This window comes from Acomys minous, assembly GCF_964271855.1.
Source record: "Acomys minous genome assembly, chromosome: 9".
NCBI classification, from domain to species: domain Eukaryota; kingdom Metazoa; phylum Chordata; class Mammalia; order Rodentia; family Muridae; genus Acomys; species Acomys minous.
The window spans coordinates 16,943,436-16,957,145 of record NC_140490.1 but is presented as its reverse complement, the minus strand read 5'-3'; the positions used below and the strand labels follow the sequence as shown (position 1 = coordinate 16,957,145).

The window sequence follows — 13,710 nt, the reverse complement described above, 5'->3', positions numbered from 1 at the left end:
GTAGCAGCTCTCAGCTGTGCCCACTCTGTTCTGCATCTTTTCTGTAGGATGCGTCCATCTTTGTCTTCCTTCTGACCACACGGGTGGGCGGCATAGGAGTGAACCTGACCGGGGCCAACAGAGTCATCATCTACGACCCAGACTGGAACCCAAGCACTGACACACAGGTCTGTCTTTTCCATGAAGAGAAGGTATCTTCAAAAGGACAGCTTGTTAATGGCAGCTTTCATCAGTAGCTCTAATGTTCAAGTACAGTCTGCATTTTGGTCATATCCCATCCTGTCACACGAAAGAACACATGGTCAGTCATACAGACTGGGAGAGTCCTCAGCTGTTTATCCTCAGCATCCATTGCAAGCCATGGTGTGAAAAGTGCTCACAAAAAGTCAGTCACACTGTCTTGGTTTTCTTTTTGTCACATGACTGTGCACCAGCTTGCTTTGGCCTTGAGTGTACATTTCTTCATTGGCAGAATTCTGACTGGGGTAGAAAGCAGTGACCAGGTACCGCTTTCTCTTAGTTGGCCCTGGTTAAAATCTCTCTCTGCCACAGGCCCGGGAGCGAGCGTGGAGGATTGGTCAGAAGAAGCAGGTCACTGTCTATAGGCTTCTGACGGCCGGCACCATTGAGGAGAAGATCTACCACCGGTCAGTACAGATGGCTGCTGAGCCTCAACTTCCTAGCCTGAGCTTTCAGGAAAAAAGGGTTTTTATTATTTCCAAGTGTTGGTTTAAAAGATACTTTCATCTTAGAAGAAGAATTACTTTAACGTAAGCAATGTCATTGACCGTTTGTGTTATTATTTTTTCGTTGCTGTTAAAATATATTTGATCCATTATTCTTTTTGTTTGTTTGTTTTGTTTTGAGACAAGATCTCATTGTGTAGCCGTTGGCTGGCCTACAACTCACTCAGTAGACGTGGCTGGCCTCAGACACATAGAGATCCCCCTGCCTCTGCCTACCAAGTGCTGGGACTAAGGGTGTGCACCACTGCTGACAGCCTTGGACCATGAATGAGGGATGCTGACTGGCTTCTTAGGCCTGTGGAGGTTAGGGTACATAAATGTAGAAAGATGTGGCTTGAAATGTGATAGGTTTTGGAGGTCAAACAAAACTCACTAGGCATAAATAATAAGGTACTGTGTCTAATTTAAGATTTATAAAACTCATGAGACCACCTGATACATTGTGTACATCTTGAGTTGTGATTTTCCAGGACTGAAAGTTTGGGGCTTTTTAATTATTCATATATCTGCTGTTAGTATCTCTCTCACACCTTAAAAAAATTAAGTTATTTTTATGTGTGGGTGTTCTGCATGCATGTATGTCTGTGCACCATGTGTATGCAGTGCCTACAGAGTCTAGAGGAGGGCATTATATTACCTGATACTGGAGTTACAATTGTTGTGAGCTGGCCTGTGGGTGCTGGGAATTGAACTTGGGTCCTCTGGAAGAGCAGCCAGTGCTCTCTCTACAGCCCCATCTCGCACTTTCTAACTAGGATTTTGAGGTACAGCTAACCATTGTCTGATGCCAATGTAATTTTATCTTTTCAGACAAATCTTCAAGCAATTTTTGACAAACAGAGTGCTAAAAGACCCAAAACAAAGGCGCTTTTTCAAGTCCAATGATCTGTATGAGCTGTTCACTCTGTCTAGTCCCAACGCATCCCAGAGCACTGAAACAAGTGCTATTTTTGCAGGTATTACATTAAGTCCTTTAAGTTAGTCGGTTGCATGAGAATGCTGCAGTGTAACGTTAGCTGTGTTTTCTCCGTTGCAGGGACTGGCTCCGATATTCAAACACTCAGACGCCATCTTAAAAAAAAGACTCCACCAGCCTTAGGAACAGATCTCAAGAAAATCCCTGGTTCTGACATATCTGCAAATGGTGGCACCCTGACTGAAGAAAACGCTAAGGCTGTGGGAGCTGCAGGAAGTGGAACTTCTGGAGAAAGTGGCCCTTTGAAAGGCGACCATCACACGAGTGAGAAGAGAACCGGCAGGGTTGCATGTGGAGAAGAGTCAGATGCAGGGTCCAGGCTGGAGCAGCTCCCAGTGATGAATGCAGATGGGGAGTGTTCAGATGCCCCAGCAGTCGACCAACCGTCCGGGCCATCTGCTGACGCGAGCGCCAGTGAGGAGCAGGCTTCTTCCTATAAAGGCGGAGCCTGCCAGGGTCAGACAGAACCTGTTTTGGGGAGTGAACAAACAGGAGGGCACTTTTGTAAGCACAAATCAAAGAGGAAACATGATATGGCGGAGGAAGAGACTCCAGAGAGAAGTCCAAAGCCCAAGCAAAAGGCCAGGAGCTCCAAGCACTGTAGAGATGCCAAGTTTGAGGGAACTCGAGTCCCGTTCCTGGTGAAGAAAAGGCGGTACCGTCAGCAAAACGCTGAGCAGGAAAGTGAAGCCAAGGAGCAGAACAGTGACGATTACGTTTTGGAAAAGCTTTTCAAAAAATCAGGTAATGGTTTTGATGCATCTCTCACCTGGAAGCTAGGAACAGTAAATGTGGGAGCCATTTCCAGCATGGTAGTCTTTACCTATGGAGCTGACATTTTGAAGACCTGAAATATTGAAACTTTAGGAAACAATAATACTTAATATATGACCACTTACAGCAGATGAGATACCTCTAACAGGCGTGTATGGCCTGAACGCTGGTTGGTAGGCAGTTTCCTTACAGGCTGTATTTATACGCTTTTCTCACTACAAGAGGGTGGAGAAGCAGATCATGGGAGAGAGGCAGGACTGCGGCTAAGGACAGGCAGAAAGAGAGGCTGATGGCCACGATGACGGAGAAGGCATTCGAGAAACCAACTAACGATTGCTGAAGACAGTGGGAGTCGGCATGCCCTGGCCAGCTTTGCTATCTCCCAAGTGTCATCTTTGTCCTTTGCCGCATTGTGTTTACAGTGTAATGGCCGTGGCTTCCACAGATACAGTGTAATGTAATGGCTGTGGTACCTGAGTCGGGTGCTCTGAGAAGAAGGGTTTATGTGTTACTGAAGAAAAGTCTTTTATTTCAAGACAGGGTTTCTCTGTGTAGCCTTGGCTGTCCTGGATTCACTTTGTAGACCAGGCTGGCCTCAAACTCACAATGATACACCTGCCTCTGTCTCCCAGAGTGCACCACCACTACACCTGGCTCAGAAAAGTCCTTCAAAGAAATGAGTATGAAGAGCATGCGGACACTGTTGTAGCCTTTATCACCATTAACATTTTTCAGCATTTGCTTCATCATTCACATACAAAAATAAACATAACTACAGATATACATATATGCATGCATGTGTACAAATAAATATGCACACATTTTTTATCCCTTTCTACATCTCTGGATAAGAACCATAATTCTAATAATGGTAGAACAGTGTTTACTCTCTCATGATGCAGCAGCTGAAATGTAACAGTGTATGTAGCACTGGTGCCAAGAAGGCACGAAAGGATGGTGAGCACTCAGATGGGAGACAAGTGAACTCAGCTTGCCGCTTGCTGCCTTGAAAAACATGAAAGACTGTCCAGATGGAGCCCTGGCCAGACAGTTCCAGGGAGACCTAGGTGCTGGAGTTTATGCAAGAGTGTTGAAGGTGAGAGCAGCACAGGGAAGGGCTGCTGCTCTTCTGCAGAGGGGCTCTTTTGGAACTCAGCTGGATGCTGATCAGCACATCCTGCAGAAAGAATCACTCAGAAGGATTAGAGAAAGCACTCCACCAATAGCTGGAGACAATGCTTGTGCTGCCAGGCAGCCTGTTGTATTAAAAAATAAAGTATGGTGTTGCCGCAGAGTTAGCACTGTTTCAGCTTTACCTGAACTCTTCTAGGACTATTTAGATAGTAAACACTGGACAAGATAAAATTTATGATGTTTTTCATCAAATACAAAAATTACTGGACATAGAAATAGGCCGGGAGATGTTAATCACAATGAGGGAATAAATTGGAATTGACACGTGGTAGAATTAGCACAGACTTAAATAATTATAACTTCTATATATTCAAAAAGACATGAAAGCTGCACTCATACATTGAAAGTGAGCTTATATAAAAATATAATATCTGATGTGAAAAATGCTTGGTAGGAGACGAAGACATATTAGACATAGCAGAAGAAAAGGTTAGTGAACTTGAATACAGAGCAGGAAAAGCTATGCAAAAAGGAACACAGTAAATTCACAGAAGCAAAGACTGTGGGACGTCAGCAGCCTGTTAAGGTAAATGAGGCCCTAAACAAGAAGAGGAATGAGGAGAGTATATCGATCTCGAGAATAACCAGTAAAGAATAATCCAAGTTAGATGAGAGCTTTATACCCACACAGTCAAGAAACTTAATACAACCCAAGCCAGGAAATGAAATAAAAACAACCCAAACTGTGATAATAACCTGGCCAGAGCAGATGGCAAAGAGAGACAGATGTGAAGTGCCACGGTGCGGAAGAGTGGAAGAGAAAGGTGTGAACCTTGACAATAAAGATGATGCCAAGTCACCCCAGTAGAGTGAAGGACAGAATCCACTTGGCCTTCGCTACAGGTAGGATGTGCCCATGGGCAGGAAGAGGCTTTGCAAGTCATGATACCGTTGCCTTGACTGTAGTAGCTCCATGGCGTATCCATGTCAGAACCTGTCATGTTGTACATGCTAAGTAGGCGTGCCTCATGGTACGTCATGAACTTTAGTACTCAAGGAAGTTGATGCTACTCTGTCCAGTTTGCATCCACACTGTAGAGCTTTTCCCATGGATCAGACTCTCTTTTTCCAGAGGGAGAGTTCTTGATCATTGTTCTCAGCATGGTGACATGTTTGTGCAGTCATACCATGCATGACGGTGTACAAACCACAACAAGGAAACCACACTAATAGAAGTTTAATATTTATTTATATGCCTTTTTATCTCCAACCTGAAGTTTTTAATCAAAACACTATTCAAAAGTTTCTTGTTTCCCCCCCTCTTTCATAGTACAGTTAGATGAATTTATTTTGATTTTCCTTATGTTGCAGCTGCTGCTGCTCCTCCTCCTCCTCCTCCTTCTTCTTCTTTTGTTTTTGTTTTTCAAGGCAGGGTTTCTCTGTGTAGCTTAGCTGTCCTGGCTGGACTCACTTTGTAGACCAGGCTGGCCTCAAACTCACAGCAGTCCACCTGCCTCTGCCTCCAAGTGCTGGGGTTACAGGTGTGCGCCACCACACCGGTTTCCTTATGCTTCTTCATGTTACTGTATTTTCCTTTTTACATCTGTAACACATCTTACAAAAGTCAAGACATAACAGCTACCCCAGTCCCTCTTTTTGTTTGTCCCAAGAACGTATGGCGTCTCCTTCCTGTGTTTCCTTTTGTCAGAGTAGGCACATATATAACTTATATTTTCTTTTTCTTTACTCCTTTTTAAAAAATTGATTTTTAACTCATATATTCACTTTACATCCTGATTGTAGCCCCCTCCCTTCTCTCCTCCCCTGGTCCCATCCTCCCACCTCCTTCCCTCTGTCTCCCCTCCCTTCTCCTCAGAGAAAGCGAGCCTCCAACCTGCCCTAGCATGTCAAGTCACATCAGGACTGAGCTCATTCTTATCCATTGAGTCCAGGCAAGGCAGCCCCGTTAGAGAGAAGTGATCAAAACCAGGCAACAGAATCCATGTCAGAGACAGCACCCGCTCAACTTAGTAGGGGACCCACATAAAGGTCAAGCTGCCTACCGGTTACAAATGTGTACGGGAACTTACATTTTCAAACACTGTTTTAAAAGCCTTTGCCTATCATAATAGTCCCTTCAGATTAGTTCATAGAGACCCTTCTCCCTTTCTGTGGCTCACATGGGCACACTATAGATTATTCACATTAAGCACTTAGACTGCTAAGTTTTTTTTTTCAGTCAGAGTGTAGTGATGAATAACCTCGTGTCAATGTATTATCCTGCTGTTAGACATACAGCTTCTTGAAAATTCCTACAAGTGAGGTCACTATAGCAGAAGATAGACACACACAGGACACATTTAGTTTTTTTATTATATTATTATTATTATTATTATTATTATTATTATTATTATTATTATTATTATTATTTGGTTTTTCGAGACAGGGTCTTTCTGTGTAGCTTTGTCTGTCCTAGACTCACTTTGTAGACCAGGCTGGCTTCGAACTCACAGCGATCTGCCTGCCTCTGCCTCCCAAGTGCTGGGATTAAAGGGGTGCGCCACCACCGCCCAGCGACATTTAGTTTTTTAAATAATGCTACCCCTCACCCCCCAAAAAGATTTATATTAGCCTTTGTCCTCAGCGGTCTGTCTTCATATGCCCAGGACTGTGTGATACACTTTACTTTATGCCAGAATAAATATGAGAAGCCAGGCACTGTGGCACACATCATTAATCCCAGCATTTGGGAGGCAAAGACTAGTGGACTCTTGAGTTCCAGGCCAGCCAGAGCTGCAGAGAGTGGTCTCGGATGGATGGGTGGGTGGATGGATGGGTGGGTGGATAGGTGGATGGATGGGTGGGTGGATGGATGGGTGGGTGGATAGGTGGATGGATGGGTGGGTGGATGGATGGGTGGGTGGATAGGTGGATGGATGGGTAGGTGGATAGGTGGATGGATGGGTGGGTGGATGGATGGGTGGGTGGATAGGTGGATGGATGGGTGGGTGGATAGGTGGATGGATGGGTGGGTGGATGGATGGGTGGGTGGATGGATGGGTAGGTGGGTGGGTTGATGGGTGGGTGGATGGATGGATGGTTGGATGTCATTGTCTGAGGGGCAGATAGATAAGACAGGCAGGCATATAGAAGTTGGTGTCTGAGAAGCAAAGGCAGGAAGTACAGCTTCAGTCTGGCAGCCACAGCAGCCTGAGGGGTTCTCTTAATCATTTGAGACCTTGACACAGGTTATGCTGAGTTGGTGACTTCAATGAAACACAGTTTGAGTACTAGCCAGTATAAAGGAGAGTTGGGATTTAATAAAGATATTTTACTCTAGGTTTAAGCAGGAGGGTTAAAAGTAGGGAGTTGCTCAGAAGAAAGCAAGGTCCTGGGCCACATGGATGTGGGCTTCAAGTAGCTGCAGCCATCTGGCTCATCTTAAATAATAGTTCTATGTTGGATTTGGACAGGGTTTGAATTTACTATCCTCAGAGAACTGTTCAGAAACCTGAATGTGACCACCCAGATGGCTCCTGAGGGCAGCTGTCAGGGTTACAGTTGCTGCACATGAAGGTTAGATGACTTCTTTGCTGTAAACAAAGGTAACAGTTTTGTCTGAGATTCTCTAGGATGTCTGGGGAGAGGAGTGAAGCCCCAGCCACGAGGTCTTACACATCGGGCCTCAAGTGGGGGGAGGTATTTGTCGTAAAATAGATGTGCACCAAAGGAATATTCCTTTATAGCAAGTGTTGATTGTCTGGATTCTTGCTTCTTAGCAGGAGAGAGGCAGCAGTCAGAGGCAGCAGTGGGGAGGCTCCTTTCTTGTCTGTTGTTCCATAAGTTTCCTTCCTTTCTATCCTAACTCCCCCTGGCATCTCATTTTATTTTAATTTGCATTTATTTTATTAGTGAAATTGAGCAAAATTAATGCATCCATTCTTTTCTTATGTGAACTGCTTTATGTTCATTGTTACTGTATATGGATTCTTTATATTCTTTAACTGCTGGTTAATTAGAAGGTTATAGAGGTTTTATTTTCTTGTATTCTTTCCTGGATGGTTTTACTGCTTTGTTTTTATCATTGATTCTCTAGAGTCCTCTAGGTTGGTATCCATTAAAAACTTCAGAAGAGAGAGGGACTGCACTTGTATTGATCAATGGCAGAACACTTGCCTCGCACACATGAAACACTGCGTCCCATCTCTAGCCTGGAGGGAAAGGAGGGAGGAAGGGACAGAGGGAAAGGAAGGGAGTAGATAAAGAAAGGAAGAAAGGAAAATTGTGCCTTCATTTTTCTGTCACATCTTTTTCTATTATTACTAATTTCCTAGCCAGTAATGGGAGCAGAATACTATGCATCACCTGCTAGGGAAAGGCATGGGTTTTATTAAGGAAATTCCCAGTTTGGGGAATGGCTTGCATTTTCACTGTAGAGGCATCCATGAAGGATTTGAAAAGAGCATTATGAAGGTTCTTAGAAAATGGATTTCTTAACATCGCCAACCTTGAATTCCCATGACTCTTACCTGAGTTGTCTGTGCTCCTTTTTGCTATTAGTTTCTGTCTTTAGTGTTGTTCGTAGCATTTTCTCACTGATGTTCATAATGATACTTGCTGGCTTATAGTTTTCTTTATCGTCAGGAACTTTTATTTTTTTCTATATACAGTACTTGTCTGCTTTTGTAGGAAATTACTTATTTTGTATGGTTTTCAAATTGGCACAAAAGCATACACAATATTCCTATAATGATCTTTAGGATTTGCTTTTTTCCAAAAATACCTTTTCTTTTTACTTTAATCCATAGATTTTTTTCTTAACTTTTAAGTGATTTATCCATTCTGCTACTTTTTTTCCTAGTAATTCAAGGTTCTTATTTATTAACAATGATCTATAGTTGATCTATACTTTATTATTTTATTTTATAATTTTCTTTTAGAGCTTTTATATATTATTATATTACATTTTGGTGAGTTTGGGGACATAATTATTTCCTTGTATTTATGTCTAGTATGAAATTTATTTCATTTTTATCCTCACTTTATGTAATCTTTCTTACTTATTTATTTATTGAGCATGTCACTGTGTATCCCACATCGGCCTTGCATCATCTCTGGTCCTCCTTCTGCAGCTGCTCAGGTGCCGGGACCGTAGGCATGCACCACCTTGCATTGCTGCTTCATCTTTACTGATGCGAATACTCAGGGAAATGAACGTTGCATTGATTATTGTATTAAGTGTATTTTGCTGGTTCTGATATGTAACATTCTCATGAATATTAATTTGTTTGAAATTTTATATTTCTGCTTTGTTTTTCTCTCTTTGAAGACATTTAACATCTTAATTTTCTCATAGTATAGATAGGAAGAGATTAATGTTAAAATTATGACTAAAGCATTTTGTTGCAGGTATTTTAAAGCCAGGATAATTCATAACTGTCCCTTGTAAGGTAGTGGTGAACATGAATAGAAAGCATTTGTGAAGTTCCTGAGTCATAACTGTCACCCAGAAAATAACTAAAAGTATTGTGGATTTTCCCCTGTGACACTAGTATTAGAGTGTGTAGGCTAAGTTATCACTGCTGTTCTTTCCTCACTTTGGCTAGTGGGAGTGCACAGTGTCGTGAAGCATGATGCCATCATAGAGGGGACCAGTCCGGATTACGTGCTGGTGGAGGCAGAAGCCAGCCGAGTGGCTCAGGATGCCTTGAAAGCTCTGAGGCTTTCCCGTCAGCAGTGCCTGGGGGCAGCATCTGGTGTTCCCACCTGGACTGGCCACAGGGGTATTTCTGGTGCACCAGCAGGAATAAAGTAAGAGACCACTCCTTGTCATGCTTGTGAGGAACCCCAGTGGTTGAGGCTAGCTGCACCGCCAAGGCTTGTTCTCTGTGGGACAAGAGGTTTACTCAGGGAGGCATCCTGTGGGCCAGGCTTAAGTGACTTGGGCATGTACTGTTGTCCTTTTTCCCTTTCATTTCCTGCTTTCTAGAGATCACTTTCCAGGGGAAGAAATGATCAGCTTTGCTTGTGAGATGATGTTTAAAATAGTGAGAAATATAAATAATGACTAAATGTTAGTAAGACAATTAGCCAGGTTAGAGCCATCAGAAACTATTATGCTAATTATCATATTAGCATATCATTATGTAATTATTATCCAGGATGCTTTCTCATGTCCAGTGTCAAGTGCAGTGCTGAGTGGATTTCGCTCTGAGAGGAAGTGCTCACATTGTACAAGAGCAGAGTGTAACAGTCAAGGCGGGTGGAGCAGGAGTGTGGGTTTCCCCAGCTCAGGTTTAGTTGTTCAAAGTACTCTGGCCTCTGTGTCACCACACCTGACCTCCTATCACCTGATTCTCTTCCTTATTTAGGAATAGGTTTGGTCAGAAAAGGAACTCCAGCCTTCCTGTGCAGCGTCCTTCATCGCTAACAGAAAAGAGCCAGGTAACACAGCAGCCTGGCTACCTACCTCTCATGTTTGAGATTTGCTTAGATGGTCAGGAGAATGGCATTCAGATGTGAAGATGAAAATGGTTGTTACTGACATAGTGACACCGGATACTTGTAGGCTCGGAGTTGCCAAAATCTCTAGCAGAGTTTTTGTTCTGTGCTTAGAAAATTAATATGCACAGCCACCTCTCTGGAGGAGATGTGCCAGCTGTAGAGACACGCTGTCTAAACCTAAGGACCAGGGAGCCTTCTTGAATGCTGGGCACAGCACCCCTCTTTGGTCACGCTCCAGCAGTGGTAAAACTGGGCAAACACCACCGTCTGCTAAGGTTGTGTTACTGCTCAAACCTGAAAACTCCCAGGTTAAGACCCCAGTTTCAGATCCATGTGAACTCCTTAAGGAACAGATCCTTTCTAGTCTCCCGCGTTCCATGCTTTTAGCAGCAGGAGTTTGAGACACTTTCCAGGTTAGATCTGTTCTTTTAAGGAAACAGCCGAGACGCAGGGTGTGAAAGGAAGAAGGCTGAGAAGTGGAGAAGGTGACAGCCGCTCCTGGTCCCACGGTGTGCGTCAGGGTGCGTGCGGCAGAAAGAGCAGGACTAGTCCCTGGCTCCAGAAAGCTACCCTCGGCCTCTAGAAGACCTGCCTAGGCACCGTGCCTCCAGGGCAGGGCCTCCTCGGCTCCCCTGCTCTTCTGCTCTTCTGTCCAGGAGATGTCTTCGTTTCTCTCCCTTAGTGCTTATTTCTTCAGGAAATGCCCTTTACACATGGTAGACTCCTGCCCACATCTCCTTTTCCTTGGCATTGGATGGGGTCCTAGTCTTATCACATGGTATTTGGGTTATTCTGTGGGTCCTTGAAGGCTTTGAGGAAATAGCGGAATAATCTGGAAGTCCAGCCTGCTAATGTGTGGTCTGCTTTCTTCAGAACAATGTGAAAAAGGAGGGGAAAGCTCAAACCTCTGAGCACTTCAGTGGCAAAGAAGATGGGGTGTCATTGTCTGGAGCCCCCAGTTCCTCTTCACTGTTGGCCAGGATGCGTGCAAGAAACCACCTGATTCTGCCAGAGCGCTTGGAGAGCGACAGCCAGCACCTCGCTGAAGCCGCTGCCCTGCCTCCCTGCACAGAACATGACGACCTTCTGGTGGACATGAGGAACTTCATTGCTTTCCAGGCCCAGGTGGATGGCCAGGCCAGCACTCAGGAGATCCTACAGGAGTTTGAATCCAAGCTGTCCGTGGCACAGTCCTGTGTCTTCCGAGAACTATTGAGAAATCTGTGCAACTTCCATAGAACTCCTGGCGGTGAAGGGGTGTGGAAACTGAAGCCAGAATACTGCTGAACAGTGGTGCTCCCCAGACGCCTTCAAATAGGAATCTGGGCTCACTGGTCCTGTGACTAGTGATTGTGTGTGCGAGACTGTGTGTGTGTGTGTACCCATGCATGCATGACTATGCGTATATGAATGTGTATGTATGTGTGCATTCGTGAGTGTGTGTGCATGCATGGGTAAGGGCATGGCTGCATTTGGTGTTTACTGTGTCATCTACCTCAAGATTGAAACTTGAAGAGGAAAATACTCGGAGGTTTTGGGTTGTTTTGTTTTGTTTTGGTGGCACTAGGAATTATGTTATAAAACCAAGGATCTAACAGTTACTCAACGGAGCAAATACATTTCTAACCTGTCAGGGAGCACATTCTACTTAAGAACAGGTCTCAGTTCTTTTTACTGGTGCTGGGGACAGGTCTCCTGTTTATCCCACCCTATCCCATTAGTCACTCACTGCGTTAGTGTCTTATAACCTCAGTTTCTTGATGCCGAACGTGTCAATGTTTCTGTCCCACTGGCCATGTGCAGAGATTTATCTGTCAAATCATCAGTTACCTACCAGTAGTTATTTACAGTACTTTTAAGTTAGCGGGTTTGGGTTTTGTTTGTCTTAAATGGTGCTGGAGACAGACTCTGGTGCCTTGCACATGCTGAGCCTGTACTCTACCACTAAGTTCCACCCGGTTCATACATAAGCATCAAGAAGGAAGAGTGTTTTCTGTTCTGTCTTCATTATCTAAGATTACAGACGTTCACTTAAACAGTCATTAAGTGCTAAACTTCAGCACTTGGCTCTGAAGGAAGTCACAACACCTCTTTTCTTCTGAGGGTTCTTTGCTTATTTTTTCTTCTACCCTACAAAGAAGTGGTGTCGCCCTTGTTCTCAGGCTCGCATCCTGAGCTGACTCATCCCTTGTGCATTAGTGCAGTGTGCCGGAAATGTCTGAGTTAGACTGAGCTGGCCCATCCCTTGTGCATTAGTGCAGTGTGCCGGAAATGTCTGAGTTAGACTGAGCTAGTTAGGTGTCGAAAGTTACCTACGTGCAGTAAGGCAAAGCATCCCACGCTCCAGCTCTGCCACTCAGCTCTGCCATCCTGGGAAGGTTGATTCTCAGAATAATGATCTGTAGACACGCTCATCCAGCCAACCCAGGAGAACCTTAGAGACCAGTGCATCTAGTTAGAATAGTTTTTAATAACATGCAGCACCTGTATACACTGGGTTGCAATCTGATTTTTTGAACATTAAATACTTTGTACAGTGTAAATATATTTAATGTATTAAATATGTTATGTAATTACAAATAAAGGATTTTTAAAATGCCAGGTTTTCACTGTATTATCACTATTAAAAGCCTTCACGCAGCCTCTGCCTGTCCACCCCACACCCCCACACAGAGCTTCAGAGCTCTGTGCAGTGGCCTGCTCCTAGTCTTGAGTTTCACCTGGACTCATGACTGCTCAGCTGGTACGTGGCCACGTGGCACGTCTAGGCAGGGAGATGGAAGACGTCCTTCCAGCCTGAAGCGTGAGTAGTCTTGATGTGCACACGCCTGAAAGGTCCCCCTTTGCTGGCCAGGATGTCTGCGAGAGCCTCAGGGCTCTCCTTAGTGTCTCAAGAAAAGGTGTGTGTTGAGGTTCGAGTGGTTGGTCTCCCAGTCAGGAACAGCTATCTTGGACCTGTTACTGGAGTGAAATAAAAGAATTCTTGCTTACAACTGTTTTAGAGACTGTTTTAACACTGACTTATTTAATGCATGTAACATTAATGCAATAAAAGTTTCCTGTCACCAACTAAGTAAGTTTCACAGTGTATAGGTCTTTCCCCTCCTATGATAGAGCTCTACTTTCGCTGGACCTCTGAACTCTTAGCCCGTTACAGGCTCAGTTTCCCCATACTTGCCTACAGCCGGTAGTTTCCATCTTGGTAGATTGTCAATTTTGTGGTTGAAAATAACCTTATTTTAACTTGAATTTCCCTGATTACTTTAACTCCAGACAGTTTCATGTTTGCTGGTTACCTGCACATCTTTGCTGTACCTTGCCTGCTTGCATCATATTCACCTAGTTTTGTAGACAGAACTGAAAGGCTATTATGAAGTAGGGAAAAATGAAAGGCCATTATGGAATGAATAGTCCATCCCCATCTGTTCCAAATGCTGCCTTTGACTCATCCCACTGTTTGTGCTGCCTAGCTTGACGTCAGACCCATATCTATTTTTTTCCTTTACTCGCTGCACGCTGACATTTGTTTTTGCACTGTTTTGCCACCTGTAGGAAAGTCTGTTTTTTTAATCTCTT

At 44.1% G+C, this 13,710-nt stretch overlaps 1 protein-coding gene across 1 annotated transcript in view; it reads left to right on the top strand.

The window, feature by feature from the left end:
- Positions 1-12,736, top strand: part of ERCC6 (ERCC excision repair 6, chromatin remodeling factor) — a 73,303-nt gene extending 60,567 nt beyond the window's left edge. Inside the window, exons 15-21 of the mRNA XM_084794824.1 lie at positions 48-167; positions 553-647; positions 1,557-1,702; positions 1,783-2,466; positions 9,237-9,441; positions 10,002-10,074; positions 11,008-12,736. Coding sequence (XP_084650950.1) covers positions 48-167; positions 553-647; positions 1,557-1,702; positions 1,783-2,466; positions 9,237-9,441; positions 10,002-10,074; positions 11,008-11,421 — 1,737 coding nt within the window. The 3' untranslated portion in view covers positions 11,422-12,736. The remainder of the gene's footprint in view (positions 1-47; positions 168-552; positions 648-1,556; positions 1,703-1,782; positions 2,467-9,236; positions 9,442-10,001; positions 10,075-11,007) is intronic.
- The last annotated feature ends 974 nt before the right edge of the window (positions 12,737-13,710 follow it).